Source organism: Oncorhynchus mykiss, chromosome 1, assembly GCF_013265735.2.
Source record: "Oncorhynchus mykiss isolate Arlee chromosome 1, USDA_OmykA_1.1, whole genome shotgun sequence".
Classification (NCBI taxonomy): domain Eukaryota; kingdom Metazoa; phylum Chordata; class Actinopteri; order Salmoniformes; family Salmonidae; genus Oncorhynchus; species Oncorhynchus mykiss.
This window is the reverse complement of record NC_048565.1, coordinates 42,526,831-42,546,606: the sequence shown is the minus strand read 5'-3', so window position 1 is coordinate 42,546,606 and position 19,776 is coordinate 42,526,831. Positions and strand designations below refer to the sequence as shown.

Genomic DNA, 19,776 nt, shown 5'->3' with positions numbered 1-19,776 from the left:
GCAGTTTGTGACAGTCCCCCATGAGCCTGAGGCACAGACAGACACCTAGCTTGGCTGTCTTGGCCTTAATATGCTGCTTTAGCGTCCCTACTATAGGGAGTGTTTTCTTGCAAATGGTCAATGCATTGCCTTCAAATAAAGAGATGTGGGCTGATTGTGCGTACTGTGCTGTGTAAAGTGTTTGCCTGAAAAAACACACGAACCAAGCTAATGGTTGCCCAGCCAATGGGACGTCCTGAGGATACTAGGTGACACTCCCATTAGGTCCCTTAAGGGTTTTGACGCAACGTTCTAAGAACCTTGTGTGATAGTCCCAAGGGAAAGTTCTCTGGGGGACCTTTGTCTACTTCCCTGTAAGCTCCCAGGACGTCACTGAGGACCATGTGAGGACCTTATTAGGACATTCTCAGGACCATTCCACCTGCATTTTTTATTGAACCGGTGGTAAGCTTTTTTGCTTCAGTAGTGACCAGCGGCGTGAAACTATAGTTTTCCTTCACTCAAAATAAAACATTTGTCAAAAATAGCTTCCTTTTAATCAGAAAAGTGTAACGCTATTTGGCTAGCAGCCGCACATAATTAAATTAGCTTGCAAGGTCTTTTTTGCAAAAATAATGCATGGCCATCAAATTTCTAATGTTTATCGTAGAAAGAATTTCCTAATGTTTTGATGAAGTCAATCTTGCAGGGACAAACTGGGGACTAGACAAAACCTCCAGGGGACCACGACAGAACGTCTCAAAGAATGTCCTCTGGGACGTCCCCGGGACCAGCCGGGAACTCGACGAAACACCCAGGGGACCATGACACAATGTCCTGACGACTTTAACAGACCATTTCGTTACATCCCGGGGACGTCCTAATGACACATTGTTTGCAACGTGTATTGCACACGTCATTACTACATTAGCTTGCTACATGTCCTGGTTATGGATAGTGCTGGTCACCACCGACAGTAGTTGAGGTTGTATGAATTGTGAGGAGTATGTGAAGTAAAATCATCCACACTGTGCACAGTAGGTACCTGGCTGTGCACAGTGTTGAGCTGGTTGTTGAATGTCATGGTGAGGTTGGTAGAGGTGCTGGGGGCCACGTGGGTGATGAAGGGGGTCTTGCTCTGGTTGACCGTGTCATACATGCCCACACGACGCTTACAGATATCCATGTTCTGGAAGCAGGACTTGACACTGGAGTGAGAGAGGGTGGGGGGGGAGGGGGAGAGAGAGAGGTGAGTATGAGCCTGCCTCATTTCGATTTAGTTCAGTTACTAGGCTACTTTTTGCCCAGTTATCTATTCACTATCTAACTATGTCCATGAGATACGGGGTGGAACCTCTAGAATAGACGTACTGTGTGCTGTGGGGGAGGAGGTGGGTCATGGTTATGAAGGGATGATTGAGGGTCTCGATGGGGGTGATCCTTTTGTCTGCGTCGATTGTCAGCATCTTGGTCAACAAGTCGATGAACTCTCTCCTGTCTGCCTTCTCCGCGAGCATGTCACTACCCTCCAGATCTGCCGTCATATTCACCTGCAGACAGACAACATACAGAATAAGCATTAGCGATTAGCATTTCGGAGGGACATTTTCAGACCTTAAAGGGGCAATCTGCAGTGTAAACAATAACAAAGCCTGACCCAAACACTGATATGGTAAACAGCTGAAGGATGGGGTTGGAGAAATGTCACCGCTCTTAAATTCATAGACAGAGTTATGGATGCAATGACTGACCATAAAAATGACATTTTTAAACCATATTTTGAGGCTATATATTGTTTACAATAATTTTGTTGATAAACAAAGGAGTAAAACAAGCTCATATTTGGGTAAGATGGGGTAAGATAATTTAACTAAGCTCATACGTTTAACTAAGCTAGTCTTCAAGAATCAATAGGTATATATCATACATTTAAAAGTCAAAAAATGGATGTAGCAATCGCAGATTTCCCCTGACCTTAAAGTGTTTACTGAGGCCGTGTCTGAAATGGCACCCTATTCTGTATATAGTGTGCTACTTTTGACTAGAGCCCTATGGGAATAGTGTGCCATTTCAGAGGCAGCCTGTACTATTGCTGCGAAGGACAGGAAAAACACTGCTGCCTTTCCCATGGATAGAACTATTTATAAACACACATACGACCTTCATAAGGCTTCATCAGTTAGGGTGTCAACACCAGTGTCACAGCGCATAGTGATACCCTTGCACCTTACTGACATTACAAACATTTACACTGGTATTCATAGAAAAGAGCGGAGCCGCTTCAAAACTCCACTGGCGCCGTCGCTGAGATTTTTATCTACTGCTGAGAAGCAAAATAAACGAAGAATTAACCCGATATGTATTGCTGTTTGCTTATTAAAAGAAGGTAAGGGGGAGGTAGAGGTAGGTAGAGGCTGAGGGGTAAAGGCTGAGGCAGAGGGGGAGAGGAGGAGGGGGAGGTAAAGACCGAGGCAGAGGGGGAGAGGGGGGGAGGTAGAGACTGAGTCAGAGGGGGAGGTAGAGGATGAGGCAGAGGGGGAGGTAGAGGCTGAGGCAGAGGGGGAAAGGAGGAGGGGGAGATAGAGCCTGAGTCGGAGGTAGAGGCTGAGGAGGGGAGGTAGAGGCTGAGGCAGAGGGGGAAAGGAGGAGAGGGAGGTAGAGACAGGCAGAGGGGGAGGTAGAGGTAGTGGGGAGGTAGAGGCTGAGGCAGAGGTAGAGGCTGAAGCAGAGGGGGAGGTAGAGGCTGAGGCAGAGGGGGAAAGGAGGAGAGGGAGGTAGAGACAGGCAGAGGGGGAGGTAGAGGTAGTGGGGAGGTTGAGGCAGAGGTAGAGGCTGAGGCGAGGCAGAGGAGGGGAGGTAGAGGCTGAGGCAGAGGGGGAAAGGAGGAGAGGGAGGTAGAGACTGAGGCAGAGGGGGAGGTAGAGGCAGTGGGGAGGTAGAGGCTGGGGCAGATTGGAAGAGGAGGAGGTAGAGGCTGAGGGGGAGAGGAGGAGGGGGAGGTAGAGGCTGGGGCAGAGGGGGAGGTAGAGGAGGAGGGGGAGGTAGAGGCTGAGAGATATGTAGAGGCAGAGTGGGAGGTAGAAGTAGAGGTAGATGGGGAAGTAGAGGCAGAGGGGGAGGTAGAGGTATAAACTGAGGCAGAGCCGCTCTGGAGCAGCCCACAGCCTTCAGTGGCATATCTGAGTTGGGGGACAGGGACACAGACGGGGACAAGCGTGCTTGTTTATTGCGATTGCTATGCTGAGATAGCGGGCCCGTTTTTCATAAAGATACAGCTTACCTATAGCCCTGCTTCAGGGGCTATCTGATGTACTGCCAGTCAACGCCAAACAATATGATTGAGTTCTCGTTCCTACGCAAGTTATTCAGGCTCCGTCCCTAACCCCTCCCTGCCTCGCACATCTCCACTCGCCGTGATAAAGGAATAATCTCTGGAATGAGGTGGGGAAAATAATCACGCTGTCCTCTGCGAGAGGGAAAAATTACTTTGGGAAATGCACTCAGTCGAATTGCGAATGTGTCGCCTTGCCTATGTATGTGTACGGAGGCAATCTAACTCCATACTAGCAATGTAGCACAGCAGAAATGTACAGTATATATGTTAATGTTACGGAGAACAGCAGGCATTCTATTGTAGTGAATTGATTGAATGCCGAGCCATAGCAAGACCTCTCTATGAGTATGCTAGATCATAAAGTCAAAGAGCAGTAGAATACTTTTAGTATAATCATCACTTCTTTTTATCCTGCCCACAACACAAAAAGCTCTGAAATTGAGCATGTTCCTATTATACACTGAACAAAAATATAAACATATATAAACATCAAATATTGTGCACACATTTGTTTACATCCCAGTTAGTGAGCCTTTCTCTTCTGCCAATATATCCATCCAACTGACAGGTGTGGCATATCAAGAATGATCATTACACAGGTGCACCTTGTGCTTGGGACAATAAAAATACCCTTTAAAATGTGCAGTTTTGTCATACAACACAATGCCACAGATGTCTCAGAAGTTTTGAGGGAGCCTGCGATTGGCATGCTGACTGCATGCATTTCCACCAGAGGTGTAGCCAATGAATTAAAATGTTATTTCTCTATAAGCCTCCAACGTCATTTTTTTTCGAGAATATGTCAGTATGTCCAACAGGCCTCACAACAGCAGACCACGTGCAACCACGCCAGCCCAGGACCTCCACATCCGGCGTCTTCAACCTGCGGGATCGTCTGAGATCAGCCACCTGGACATTGTGGGTTTGCACAACCGAAGAATGTCTGCACAAATTGTCAGAAACCATCTCAGGGAAGCTCATCTGCGTGCTTGTTGACCTCACCAGGGTCTTGACCTGACTGCGGTTCAGCGTCGTAACAGACTTCAGTGGGCAAATATTCACCTTCGATGTCTACTGGCACACAGGAGAAGTGTGCTCTTCACGGATTAATCCCAGTTTCAACTGTACCGGGCAGATGGCAGACAGCATGTATGGCGTCGTGTGGGCGAGGGGTTTGCTGATGTCAACGTTATGAACAGAGTGCAACATTGGTGGAGGTGGGGTTATGGTATGGTCAGGCATAAGCTACGGACAACAAACACGATTGCATTTTATCGATGGCAATTTGAATGCACAGAGATACCGTGACGAGATCCTGAGGCCCATTGTCGTGCCATTCATACGCCGCCATCACCTCATGTTTCAGCACGATAATGCACAGCTCCATGTCGCAAGGATCTGTACACAATTCCTGGAAGCTGAAAATGTCCCAGTCCTTCCATGGCCTGCATACTCACCAGACATGTCACCCATTGAGCACGTTTGGGATGCCCTGGATCGACAGTGCGTTCCAGTTCCCGACAATATCCAGCAACTTCGTACAGCCATTGAAGAGGAGTGGGACAACATTCCCCAGGCCACAATCAACAGCCTGATCAACTCTATGTGAAGGAGACGTGTCACGCTGCATGAGGCAAATGGTGGTCACACCAGATACTGTTTTTTTGGTCCAAGCCCCTACCTATTTTTTAAGGTATCTGTGACCAACAGATGCATATCTGTATTCCCAGTCACGTGAAATCCATAGATTAGGGCCTAATGAATTTATTTGAATTGACTGATTTCCTTATATGAACTGTAACTCAGTAAAATCTTTGAAATTGTTGCATGTTACGTTTCTATCTTTGTTCAGTGTAGTTTACATGACGAGTGCAGTGTCTGTATACGCATGTCTATGGATATTTCGGGCCTCAGAGACATTATATCATAGAAATAGAATCTAGAATCTAGTAACTCCTGAGGACCTACGACATGGCACTCCAGAACACGAGGACACGACAGCAGATGTTATTACACATTCCTGAGGACCTATGGCGTGGCACTCACTCCAGAACACAAGGACACGACCGCAGATGTTATTATAGAAATAGCATCTAGAATCTAGTGCTTCTATTTCTATACTGAGGAGCTGTGACATGACATGGCACTGGAGAACATGACAGCAGATGTCCAAGCTGCACTGGGACACATCAGGCTGCCTGTGCCTGAGGAGAGGTGGAGTTAACCATGCAAGACTATGATGTGTACAGAACAAACTCACAACCCTAATGTAGAATATCAGTTTTAATGTTGGACAACTAACAGCATCCCATCTGAGTTGAGGTCAGTAATATGACTTAGAGGAAAGGGAGAGTATTTAGTAGTAGTGAAACTGAATGTTAGGAGCTTGTCTTTCGGCCATTGCTTCGCTGTCAGCAACTGCTATTGTAAAGTCATGCTGGGTCGCAGAGTTGTGTGTGGTGAAAACATAGCCACGACTAAAATCTCTTGGCCTCCGTCTATCTAGTTCTCCATTCAGGCTGCATCCAGTTTAGCTAGTGCTAACTAGAGATCAAATGGAGATGGGTCCTCCAGAACTTTACGCTCTCCCCATATTTCCCAAGACAGTGTGGAAGCAACAAGAATGTCACCATTGGCAGACGTCCCAGTAATCAACCCAAGTCTCTCTCTCCTGTGCCTTCTGATATGATCCATTATACAAATGAAGACAGATGTCCACACTGCAAACTTATTTATCTGGCCAAAGATTCTGACTCGGCATGAGCTCTTCTCCCAATTAGGACTGGGCTCCTCTTTTTTTTTTACTTTCTGTTTATTTTAGTAACCTGTGTGTGCGTGTGTGTGTGTGTGTGTGTGTGAGAGAGCCTGCCTACCTGTGCGTCAGTGGAGGCTGCTTAGAGGAGGACGGCTCATAATAATGGCCAGAGCGGAGCGAATGGAATGGCATCAAACACCTGGAACCATGGAAACCACGTGTTTGATGTATTTGATACCATTCCACTGATTCCACTCCAGTCATTACCCACGAGTCCGTTATCCCCAATTAAGGTGCCACCACAACCTCTTGTGCTGTGTGTGTGTTTGTGTGTGTGTTGGATGGGGTCCTGGCATGTTGATTTCATTAGATCAGTGTTGTGTGTCTGGGAGTAGGAGCAGCTTGGAGATATGGCCTCCTAAACTAACCCAGGCAGAGGCACTAACTTCACCGAGCACCACTTCCGCTGAGCCTGCATACTATGCCAGACCTGGAGCACTCTGGCTGGGCACTGGGTCAACTCTAATAGTCCAGATGGGACATCAGTGAAGTAAACAATTGTTGGTCCGCATGAGGTGGACAACCCCAAGGACTTAACGTACCAGACGATTTGTGTGTGTGTGTGTGTGTGTGTGTGTGTGTGTGTGTGTGTGTGTGTGTGTGTGTGTGTGTGTGTGTGTGTGTGTGTGTGTGTGTGTGTGGTGTACGGAGCAAACTGCAATCAGATTGTAGACCTCAAGTCATATTTTACCTGACTTAATCTGTCATGTACCTTGACAACTTTTTATCCTCCCCTCAAGGAACAAGACATTTTAGATGCCTGAGAAATGTATCACGGTTTCCATCATTACCGGTATGTATGCTACAGTATGCGTGTTGATAAAACTAGTATGTTTGGGCGGGTGACAGTGAGAACAAAATATGGGCAGGGACACTATCGTATCATTATCTGCAAAATGTCATAGGTCTGTGTCAACTTTCCCACCGCAATCGGAATGAGAGTTGGGGAGAGGAGACGTGTTATGAGAAGGATCACATAAGATATAAGCCGTTTGGCGACAGTGCTTTTCTACACCAGGGTTTAGTTGTATGAGTCACTTCCTGGTTACGTAAACATTGTAATGCATCCTTTCTTTGTTTTACTAAACAAATGGGTTCCCACAGGTGTTCTCTCTGTAAACGTTGCGCTGGAGAGAGCAAGCTCTTGTTCATTGGGCAGCAAACGGAAGAAAACGGACTGAAACAGGCAGGGACTACCTGGACTATTCCAATAAGAAACCCTAATTTAAATTTGCCCTTGTGAAATGTTTTAAAATGATTTCCAGATGAATACGACCTATCTAAGGGCTAAAGGCTATTGTCTTGCTTCCCACGCTGCAAATCCTCTAGCCTTCTCTGTCTCGTTGTGTACATGTCCTACACAGACGAGTCCAGTTAGGTGATGGCCACAACATTCACCCAGCTTAAATAAGAAAGCAAACTACACACAGGAAATACTGTGACTGAGTTGACCAAATGCTCGACTACGATGTCAGCCTGTCATTTATTAAGCGGTGGTTTTAGAGAAAATAAGAAGAAAGAAAATAATCTGAAATGAAGAAGGGTTTCAGTCGAAGCACAGACGGTTTCATTTCCCCTGTGCGACTGCATATGCAAAGGGCCCCACTGCGTGTGTGTGTGTGTGTGTGTGTGAGTGTGTCTGTGCATGCGTGCATGTGTGTGTATTGTATATACAGTGCTCTGAACCTGCGCCATATCGTCCAGGCAGTTGAAGATGTACTTCCGGGCCTCCTTCGACTTGATCGCTGTCTCTCCTTCATGGTCCTCGGGTGTCTGTGGAGACAAGAAACAGATGGTCCATTCAGTTCCCATGAGACTTCCTCTAGTCTCTGAAAATACTCTATTTACATGTCCCTCATTACAGACTATTGTTTATAGGCAGCAGGACTGAGCTAGCTAGCAGGACCGAGCACTATTGTTTATAGGCAGCAGGACTGAGCTAGATAGCAGGACCGAGCACTATTGTTTATAGGCAGCAGGACTGAGCTAGCTAGCAGGACCGAGCACTATTGTTTATAGGCAGCAGGACTGAGCTAGCTAGCAGGACCGAGCACTATTGTTTATAGGCAGCAGAACTGAGCTAGCTAGCAGGACTGAGCACTATTGTTTATCGGCAGCAGGACTGAGCTAGCTAGCAGGACTGAGCACTATTGTTTATCGGCAGCAGAACTGAGCTAGCTAGCAGGACCGAGCACTATTGTTTATAGGCAGCAGGACTGAGCTAGCTAGCAGGACTGAGCACTATTGTTTATAGGCAGCAGGACTGAGCTAGCTAGCAGGACTGAGCACTATTGTTTATCGGCAGCAGGACTGAGCTAGCTAGCAGGACTGAGCTAGCTATTACTAGCAAGACTGAGCACTGCTGTTTATCGGCAAAAGGACTGAGCTAGCAGGCCTGGGGTGGTGAAACACACACTTTTGGGGTGGCAGGCAGCCTAGTGGTTAGAGCGTTGGGGCAGTAACTGGAAGGTTGCTGGATCAAATCCCAGAGCGGATAAGGTGAAAATCTATTGTTCTTCCCCTTACCAAGGCAGTTACCCCACTGTTCCCTGGTAGGCTGTCATTTTAAATAAGAATTTGTTCTTAACTGACTTGCCTAGTTAAATAATATAAAATACACACACAAAACGTGTGTATGGGCAAAAGCAGGGACATACGTGTAAGCATAGAAACACACACACCCACATGTAGTATGTGGACACACACTAATCTTACGGACCTATTAATTAGAGGAAAACTCTCTGACCAAACACGCTGTATTCGTTTTAATTACAGTATCAACATTATCACGGCTGCTGTAAAATGGAAATACACGACAAGCCAAGGTCGAAGCGAAGCTTAGCAATCACTCTGACAGGCCTATCCCTGTTTCTGTCTCAGCGAAAGGGAAAAAGTTGTTGGTTACTAGCTATCTGATTTTCCATTGCCAACAACCATGGACAAATATGAGGCTGTAGCCGTGTCCTAATATACAAGGTAATAACTTATCTCTCTACCTTTTCACACAGTGACAGCCTCTTGTATAACTTAAGAGCACACACACACACACACACACACACACACACACACACACACACACACACACACACACACACACACACACACACACACACACACACACACACACACACACACACACACACACACACACACACATCAGACAGGGTGTTATCCTTACTGAAAGGTCAACGTTGCAAGGACCTACATTATTGGATGTCAATGTGTTATGTTGTTGTGCCTCATTTTGTATGAATAAGAACAAAGACATGGGGTGTGTCAGGCAATGGCACATTGGTCAAAAGTTGTGCACTTTATAGGGAGTGAGGTGCCATTTGGGACGGAGTCGTGGTGAGTCTCCAAGGAGAGCTGATCAATCTTGGGAGAGAATATTGCTAAGTGCAGTAGAGCAGTGAGGGCGTATATATCCAGCTGAGATATTGGTATTGTGGGGTCAGGATGTTCAATACAGTAAAAATATGTCTGCAGATTCACTGCATGACTCCAAAGTACTCCCAAAGGGGGGAAAATGCTGGTGCTTGAACAGGTCAGCACCTTATTGAGTGGCCTGAATAGAGCAACGTTGTTTGGAGCCAGTGTTGAGTCTATCCTGTCAATGCCTCACACTGGGCTTCTGTAGCTCGTTTTTTAAAACACATTTATTCAGGGGGACCCATTGAGACCATTTTCAATTGTGGACTAAGGACAACAATACACCAAATTAAAAATGATTAATAAAAATAAAAGAAACTAGAATTTACAGAATCAACACTACAGCTTCAAACACCACACATACAATTATTTGCATTAAATCCAAACAGTTGCAATTATCACTAAAGTAATTTAACATTAAAGTCCTAAACTGCTCTAGAGGCTTTTCCAAAAATGTGGGGCACTGAAACTGAAGGCGGATTTACCTAGATCGTTACGTAGTAATGGAACCTCGAGAGTTAACCATCCCTGTGAACGGGTTGGCTGTCTCATATTTTTTTCATTTTAACAGTGAAGTGAGGTAGGTCGGAAGCTTGTGTAGTAGAGCTTTGTAAACAAAGTGGGAATAATGTAGTGATCTACGGGACTTTAATGAGGACCAGACAATGTTTTGATACAGGATGCAATGGTGAGTATTACAACTGTCACCTGTGATAAAGCGAAGGGTGCTATGATAGACAGCATCCGAGGATTTAATAGTAGTGGCTGCTGCATTTCCATAAATGGTGTCCCTATCGTCAAGAACTGGCAGGAAAGTTGACTGTTTAGGCAGAGGCATTAAATCGCAGCTTTTTAACTAGCTCATACGTAAAAAAAAATGTATAAATCAAATTACTCTCAATCCAAAAGCCCAGATATTTGTAGGCGGGAACCGGCTCGATGAAACAAACACCCAATGCATACACATGTAGACCATCTTAATTATTTCTACGATTATTAGAAAACAGTTTTTTCCCGCATTCATTTATTTTAAAATCAACAAGGACTTTCTGCAAGGTGACAAAAATCTAAAATTGCAGCTCCAACAGCCTGGTCAGCCATAGGGGCAATAGCGTTCATAACAGTCTCATCTACATACAGATGAATGTTACAGGTTTTTGCAGAGAGACCAACATGATTTATATAGTAGAAATAGTAAAGAGGACACCTTTAGGAATATCGAGGTAACTTGACCTGACACCATTAGAAAAAACACATTGTGCCCTGTCTGACAGTTCCCAAGCCACTTGCACGACGCCCGGTCGAGGCCCATTTCAGACCACCTTCGAATGAGTAGGAGATGGTCGGCAATCTCAAGCCTTGAAAAGTTCTATAAATATGTCAGAACAGTGATTCCTATGATCTAAGCAATTGAATATATAATGTAAGTGTAGATGCTGAAACTGTGCTCTAAACCAGACTGTTACACATTAAGACTATAATTCAAAGTGGAAAACATTTTATTAGCTGAGAGTTTGCCAGTGATTCTAATATTTTTGCAAGGCAAGATAGTTTAGAAATTGGGCGGTAGTTATCTAGGTCAGAAGGATCTCCAGCTTTGTGAAGGGGGAAGACAGGTCTTAGGGATACCACCAGAAGCAATTGTTTAATAAAAAATCTAGGTCAAAGGTTCTACAATGAGGAGGGCAGAAAGCTGCACTAGGAAGGGATCAAGCCAATCAGCTCCTGTGGATTTTTTCACATACATTTCTTGCAAGGCACTTAATACATCATTGACATACTGGGTAGGTCACTTGGTGGGCAAATATAGTTTTACATGATCGACTCCACTGAAACCCAACTCCTCTTTTGATGTGTATGGAGAGTATTGACGCAACAACAGGGCAATCGTAATTAGTGTCTCTCAATGTGTGTGTGTGTGTGTGTGTGTGTGTGTGTGTGTGTGTGTGTGTGTGTGTGTGTGTGTGTGTGTGTGTGTGTGTGTGTGTGTGTGTGTATGTGTGTGTGTGTGTGAGTGTGTGTGTGTGTGTAAAAGTGGCCTACCTTCAGTCTCCACAGGGGGTAGTTGGTAGAGTCTGTGACTCGGTTGAAGAACCTGGTAGTCTTAGTTCCTGCACTCAGGAGGAATTCCGCAGGCAGCCCCTGTGTCTGAGCGATGTACCGGATCTATAGGACGAGGAGAAAATATCAAATAACACATCAACTTTTCATTCAGAGTTTCAAACACAATCAGCCAAACAGCATTCAAATGCAGACGTGCCAAATAAGGCACGCTTAATTGGATATTGTTCGTTTTGCCCTTTAAGGCGCAAATGTGTTTGACTGAAAATGTTAGTCAGTCAAACTTGGAAAATTATTGCTGGCACAAATATTTAGGGTGATAACACTCAAATAATCACATCTGGTAAATATGTTCACTGCAGAGGGAATATGCCCAGACCCAGATTCACTATAATCCATTACTGATAAAATCACAGTGTGTTAGGCCTTAGCTGTGGCACATTTTCACAGCAGGGTCAATTTGGCAAGGTCATATCGTCAGGAAAAACTCTTGGCCCTAGCCATGATTCACAACTATGGTCATGAGCTTTTGCCCACCATGTGACCTACCCAGTAAAAACTCCTGTATGTAACCCTGAGCCGGTGTGCTTGTATCTGGTACCCCGTGTGTAGAGCCAGGTTATTATTACTCATTGTGTATTTATTATTATGTGTTTTCATTTTCTATTATCTATTTTCTTTCTCTCTGCATTTTTGGGAAGGGCCCGTAAGTACGCATTTCACTGCTAGTCTATACCTGTTGTTTACCAAGCATGTAACTAATAAAAATGTATATGATTTGTTTAGTTCTGTGAGTGACCGGGATGAGGCCTGAGTGTGTGTGTGTGTGTGTGTGTGTGTGTTTGTGTATGTGTGTGTGTGTGTGTGTGTGGTTCAAATCAAATGTATTTGTCACATGCTTCGTAAACAACAGGCGTAGACTAACTTACTTGGTTGTGCACATGTGTGTGTGCGTGTGCACGTGTGTGTGTGCACGTGTGTGTGTGCGCGTGTGGGTGGTGTGTGTAGGAGTGTCTCGTCTCCTCCTGACAAACAGGCAGCTCCTGATCCCTCTGTTTATTCCAGCAGATGCCACTGAACCACTTGCACCAATTAGCAGCGCTCCGGTGCTCCAGAGCAACAGATCTCTCTGTTCCTCTCATTTCCTATCTCACTCCCTCGCTCTCTCTCTGTTCCTCCTCTTCTCTCTCTCTCCCTCTCTCTCTTTTATGGCTCTATGGGAAAGCCTTGAGCAAGTATTGCTCTGTCTCTCAGAACAAACCAAGCAGTTTGTTTTTCTCCAGTCCTGAAACATATTATCTCATTTCCAAAGCTCTAATTTGCAAAGCTCTGCTACTAAGCATTGATCCTCTCCCTTCCTCTCTGACTGACACTACTACAGCATGACTTGTAGTGATATATCAGTCCTCGTCTAGAAGTGGACTGGAGACTCTTCGTATGCCACTTATGTAGAATGCACACCTTGATGGATTTAAATGATGTTTTGAATTGAGAAATCTTTCACATTTCCTGTTTATAGTAGCATTCAGAAACAACTTATTCTAGCTCTTGTCTTGGAGGTTCTCTCTCATTTAGGCATCATCTTCCTGGTTGTCACCCACCTCTGCCCCCCCCCCCCCCCCCCCCCTTCCCCCCCACGGGCAGACCCTCAGACCTACCTGGTCGTACTCGGAGGCCCCTGGGTAGAGGGGCCAGCCCAGGAAGAGCTCAGCGATGACACAGCCCAGGGACCACATGTCGATGGCCTCACAGAACGGAAGGCCCAGGATGATCTCTGGAGCTCTGAGGACAGAGAGATACCGCATTGTTAGATCCAGGCCAAAGTATTTCTGGAAGGTAAATGTGACAAGGGGGGTCAGATGTATGAGCTATGGAATTGACCCCACTTTGTCTCTAACCGGGCAAAAGACTATGATGAGCTTGAAACCAACACAGACAAAAGGCCCGTTCACTGCCATTGAAGTTCATTTCTGCTTGAGTTGAACATGATCTCTGTGACCCGTCTGGGAAATTGCATTTGAAAGTCTTTCGTTTTGGATTGAATCCCTTCCCTTGTCGAACGAGCATTTGTCGATGTAACATTAGCTTTAGTTAAATATCTCGTTTGGAAGCAGCAAACAAATGAGTGACATTCACTTTCTTTTCCCACCCAATCAATATGTGTTCAGGGAGAACAGACCAATGTAGTGGACAGAAGAGCTAGACTAGCTAGAAGACCTCGACTCAGGCACTTCAGTGTTAGGAGCAGCAGATAACCCTACCGAAACATAAGACAACCAGGCAGCTCTATTAAAAACACCCCCTAAACAAACATGATTTAATTAGACTACAACGCCAGCAGCATTATTTCAACACTCTGCCCAAGATAAATGAATCAATCAGCCTGTCATTCTCTGATATGTTATTTTACACTGATCTCAGACCAGCTTTGTGCCTTTAATACAAACTCCTCGCTTGTTTAGAGGAGCTTTGAAAAAAGTTGGATTCTAGGACTTTGTTTTCTTTGATTGTCCTTCAAATGGCACTGGCAGTCACGCTGTTCATTTCAGTGCTAACTGTGTGGGGAGGGGGGGGGGGGGGGCAGAGCTAATTGACTGATAGCCGTGCAGGAGCCAATCGGGATGACTGATCTCGGGAAGTCTGGCCTCTGGGACAAAAGGCGGGGGAGGGGAGGATAATCTGGGGAAGAGGATGGGTCTTGGTTACGGTGGCCCAATGTGGAATCAATTGTGCCGCCATGAAAGATAAAATCAACGTAAATATCCACAGTCAGAGCAACCCTCGTTCGTCTCCGGGTGGATATTTAGTTGATAACGACAAAGCCCGGTTCCTAGACTCCGGGGCCTTTACGCAACACAGGGGCCAAGGGTCCACCTCACGAGGGCCACCGATAAATAACTGGGTCTGATTGAACACTGAACAGGAAGAAAAACACGGTCTCGGTTAAAAGAGTGTAACAACTGACAAACTACTTAGAAAATTATACATTTTACAGTGGACCCACCCTGAGCTCTGTTACATTATACCAGTTAGGTTATAGTGCAGTCTACTGAGCTGAAGTCTCTGATGAGCCTTTACAATTACTAGGCAGACTGCCTCGGTCTCCGAGGCAGGTCCTCGCACTTTGACTTCAGAGTGAACTAGAGAGTGAACTGGAGATGCTGTCACACACACACGCACACTCACGCACGTGCACACACACATAAACAAACTAGAGACGCTCTACTTCATCATAAAACATTATTAGCGATACATTTTAATGGCGCGAGAGCAATTCTCTGAGCTTTAGGCTGATCCTGGAACATTTCTGTCCCCAGTTTGCTCCGAGAGCCCCTCGCCGAGTTCCCAGCGTTTCCTGCCTGCGGTGGTCATGACAACGAGGCGTGTGGAGAGGAGCAGAGGAGCGCGGGCTCCAGGCAGCACAGCAGAAGCCTGGGAGAGAGACAGAGACGTAACGCCTGGCCTGGAGCCTGTTGGACAGGCCCGGAGAACAGATCATGTGGAAAAGAGCAGGGCTTTATGGGACTGGGGTGAGGGGGGAGTGGGGGTGTCTTTCGGGGGGGCAATGGCTGAGGGAATCGGATCACATTTTCCACATGGGCCTCAGACTCCTCTCCTCACAGACCCGCCTCCCTTGTCTATGTGTGAAAGAGATGGCAGGTTTAACACTGTGAGAAACAGCTGGGACGCGGCTGTTTCACAGTGGCAGACTTACACAGGGGATATCTCACTATCAAAAGAGAGAGACAAGACAGTACAAATGAGAGAGAGAGAGAGGGAAAGGGCGACCAAGAGAGTAGGGAGAGAGAGAGAAAAGGGAAGACAGGGAGAGCAAGAAACAGCGAGACAGAGAGCGAGACAGAGAGCAGTAGCCTCTCAAGCGAATATCACATTCACTGGAGAGGGCTCAGTAAACACAAATGGTGGTTACTGGGGTCTCGGGGGGCAGAGGTGGAACACAGTGTCTGAGAAGGAGGGGCTACATTCCACACACAAAGACACCTTCAACACAATGAGCTGGGCCATCTATCGTGGGTTACCAAAGCACCGTTGAGGCGCCTGCTTGGAGAAGATAGCACTGGGCAGGACACCGTGTGCTGAGCGGAGAGAGGGAGCTCGAGTTATGGGCCAGGAACTAGGGTCAGTCAGCACAATACTCCCTCTTCAAACTGCCTGGGGTTTCACTTTAGAGAGGTAGGAGGCTAGGAACTTTACGATGGGGGATGCATAGGATCTCACACACACACAAACACACACACAAAATAGATTCTATGGTTCTGGCTGACAGGCTGCTTTTCTACACCCCCTCCAGTATGAAATGCATCCGGCAAATAGCCAAGCTTATAGAAAACTACTTTGTAACTTTCCGCTGCAGGAGATAAGCTGTTATTGCATGCACACAGATTTGACACCCCTCCCCCATTGATGTACAGCTTTCGTTTCCCCCCCAGAGAGAGATAGAGGTCTTTGCTCTGTAATTAGCACTAAAATGGGACACACACACACACGCACACGCGCACACACACACACACACACACACACACACACACACACACACACACACACACACACACACACACACACACACACACGCACACACACACACACACACACACACACACACACACACACACACACACACACACACACACACACACACACACACACACACACAGAGAAAGGCACTCTACTGGCATGAGTATATCAGCCCCATTAGGCTTTAAAGCAGAGGGGCCATTGCAGCATGCCAGCCAGGCTACTGAAAAAAATACTTTGAACCGCGACTCAAATTGAGCTGAAATCAGCCTTGGGAGGAAACACATCATCATATTGACCCCTAGACCACGCTGGACCGCACTGGACCGCACTGGACCGCTGGACCGCACTGGACCACACTGGACCGCACTGGACCGCACTGGACCGCACTGGACCGCACAGGACCGCTGGACCGCACTGGACCACACTGGACCGCACTGGACCGCACTGGACCGCACAGGACCACTGGACCGCACAGGACCGCACTGGACCGCTGGACCGCACTGGACCGCACTGGACCGCAGGCCCCCATTGCTCCTAATACTCAGGTCACAGAACCTTCCACTCCCACAAGGTCCTTTCTAGAAGTTACAGCAGCACCCCGCCCTCCCCTGCATATTCAATCTCCACCCTAGGAATATTAGTATCAAATATTAGTATCATCTCAGCATGAAATGAATATGACACAACAACCAATCATGGGGAAAATGGTCAAGTCTGTGCCGGCCGCAATGTTGTTTTTTCCATGGTTGATGCTGTGCCACGTTTGATGTCATGGAAGTGTGGATTTTTATAACAGTCGGCTTTGGACCATACTATTTAAATTAGAGAGCAATTAGTCCTGCATCTTCAGCTGTGTGCGTGTGTGTGCGCGTATGTGTGTGCACGCACCTCCCCAGGCAAGGATCATGTTGAGGACCGTTAACGTTGATGATGTTGTGCTTGGATGCGTTCAGGCAGAACCTCCCTGGCCAGGCCCTTTCCCATGATTCCCCTGCCCTGGCCTCACCAGGGTCCAGCTGCACTCCACCCAACCCAACCCAGCGATCGCGCTGACTTAATCAAACCAGTAATGCAAATCTCCTCAATGCTTCCATGGCATGCAAAACACAGCAGCAGCTGCAGGCCTCTACACAGGCAAACAAGAAGCACACTACGCTGCTCACACACTCCTCTTCTCCCTCCCTTCCTTCACTCTCAGTACGCAGAAGCAGATACTGGAAGTTGCCTGTCTCCTGTAGCACATGGGGGCACAATGTCTTAGAACCGTCCGTAATAGTTCACAGACGGAGGTGAATAAAGGAGGTTGTGGGTGAAACCGTCAAATGGAAAATGGCAGGTAGTCAGGCGATAACGACTCACCACGTCCTGGTGCTTTATGAGCAGCGCTGCTCTGCATGCAAACCTCAGCTATGCACACACACACGCACACACACGCACACGCACGCACACATACACACACACGCGCACACACGCACACACACAAACAGCCACTCAAGATTGTGACGTTTGCACCAGAGGGTGGTGTGCTGTGTGCAGTGCAAGGCCTGAGTGGCACTAACACGCACACTGAAGTCAGTGGCCTATATCTCTGTCTTATCAGAGTAGGCTTACTATATTCAGCATTTGTTAACGCATAGCTCCAAGCTGTCTTCTTCTGGAAAGTTCCATCGGCCCCACATGTGCAGCATGTGCACTCCAGAAGCAGCGGCACAGAAACCCCATCACTTTGACTTACACCTCCAATGTAACAGCTTTAAACTAGACCTCACCTAACAGCGTTCTCAAAGTGTTGTACAAGTCAACACTATGAGGGGGTGGATTCAGAACACTGACCATGCCTGTGGCAGACTGGTACACTCATTGCTACAGTACTGCATGTGCACTGTGCCTGATGTAACCACACAGACAGGCACACATTGAAACAGTCAAGCTCTTCCTTGCATTTTGATCCTTGGCCGAATAAGAGGCCCGTTCTGCCGTGTTCAGGGTGTGGGCTCGTGCAGCAGTGGTCCCTGGTCAGGGAGGGCGAGCGGAAGGGAAGCGAGGGGGGTGAGCACTGTGACATCCTCCCAGCTAGCCTCTCATTGACAAGGCCAAACCCCTGGGAGCTACAGGGATGGCATACCTCCCCCAGAACGTATCTTCTGCCCCTCTTTAACTAGGGCAGAGCAGACGGGCAGGTGTGCAGAAGGGCAGTGCTGCTCCTCTCCTCCCACCCGTACCGCGCTGCAGCTGCTACTCCGGGCTCTGACATCCCAGGCGTTGGGCACGTCAGGATGCTACCATCACCCTGACCTTCCCTCAGCTCGGCTTCACTTCAGTCTCCTGGCAGTCTGGCACATTACCAGTCTGGACCAGCGCGTTTACATTCTATTGCCATGAGGTTGAACCATAGACATAATTTGCTGCATATGACATATTTGTCTTGGCATGTGCAGCATTTACACTGGACAACGTTTCTGTTGCAATAACTCTGAAACATAGACATTATATGTATCATAAATATTACTGTATTCATATAGTGTACGTATGACGTCCTTGGTTTGAACTGCTTTTGTATAATGGAGTGCAACTCACAGCCCACTTAACAACTCTGCTGAGTAATGGCCTATTTACTGTGGAGAAAACTGGGCTGGTTGAGTTAACTTCATTCAAAGAGCTCTCTGCTTCCTGGCGTGGTGAAGGGAGGACAGAAAGCTCTTTTGTTATTATGTACAGTATGTTCATGACCTGTCTGCTCTTTTCCCAGCCATAGGGAAGAGATGGGTGGGGGTCCGGGTGGGGGAGAGGGTAGATGGGAAATTGGGTGAAGGGTTGGGCTCAACAGTGTGTGGGTGGGCAAGAACAGAAACATTCCTGTGGTATGAATTACTGTCCAGCTGTATATTATGTTACTGTGCAGGAATAATTGTGAAAACGTAATACAAGTATATTCATCAACAACAACAAAAAAAAAAAAGAAAAAGCTCTTGTTGGGGAAGGGATTGTTCTGGCCTGTGGTTTCCCCTATTGCCCTCTCGTCCTCTACAGCCATCACTCCTCTCCCCCTGGCTGGTCTTGTGAAAGAAGCCTGGGTCTGGGTCTTTTTCTGCTCTGTGAATGAAGGACTTCGCCACCCAGTCCCCAGAGATCCAGCTCCATAACATGATGTATGTCCTCAGTGTTTCACTGGCGACCAATCAACCTACAACTCTTTAAAAGGCCTGTTTGATTACACACAATGTGAAGGCCAATGACTGAGGGACAGATCGCCCAGCCCTATCCTGCACCTGTGGCCCCTCCTCTGGCCCCAAGGCTGGTGGTTTCCTCTGTCAGAGAGGCTGAGACGATGACACACACACACACACTAAAAAGCCCTGCCCAGCTCAGCCATTACGTGAGGGAGAGCAACGGGGCAGAGTGAATGCTTATTGAGGGCTGCATGATAAAAGGCTTTTAAATGTAGTTTCTGGTCCACCCCGAGCCCCCGGGCCCCAGTCAAGGGATGTAACTACTTGGGTAGTCAGGACATAGTAAACTTTTACAGAGACCTTGGGAAATAGTGTCCTTTCATTCAGGGTCCAGTTAACATTATTTGTACTCAAGGTCTTGTAAAGAGGGCTCCATCTCTCCACTCAAA

At 47.0% G+C, this 19,776-nt stretch overlaps 1 protein-coding gene across 11 annotated transcripts in view; it reads right to left on the bottom strand.

The window, feature by feature from the left end:
* LOC110532326 (homeodomain-interacting protein kinase 2) overlaps positions 1 to 19,776 on the bottom strand; it is a 102,789-nt gene that overhangs the window by 18,120 nt on the left and 64,893 nt on the right. For 7 of the 11 annotated variants that reach the window (XR_005051748.1, XM_036977699.1, XM_036977718.1 and 4 more), the window contains exons 3-7: positions 13,277 to 13,400; positions 11,601 to 11,723; positions 7,803 to 7,901; positions 1,351 to 1,529; positions 1,025 to 1,187 (exon numbers count right to left, since the gene is read on the bottom strand). Coding sequence is in view for 10 of the 11 variants with exons in the window: in XM_036977699.1 (XP_036833594.1) it covers positions 1,025 to 1,187; positions 1,351 to 1,529; positions 7,803 to 7,901; positions 11,601 to 11,723; positions 13,277 to 13,400 (688 nt within the window). In the remaining variant the exon portion in view is untranslated. The remainder of the gene's footprint in view (positions 1 to 1,024; positions 1,188 to 1,350; positions 1,530 to 7,802; positions 7,902 to 11,600; positions 11,724 to 13,276; positions 13,401 to 19,776) is intronic. The other 4 variants (XM_036977712.1, XM_036977731.1, XM_036977744.1 and 1 more) reach the window with 1 other exon arrangement.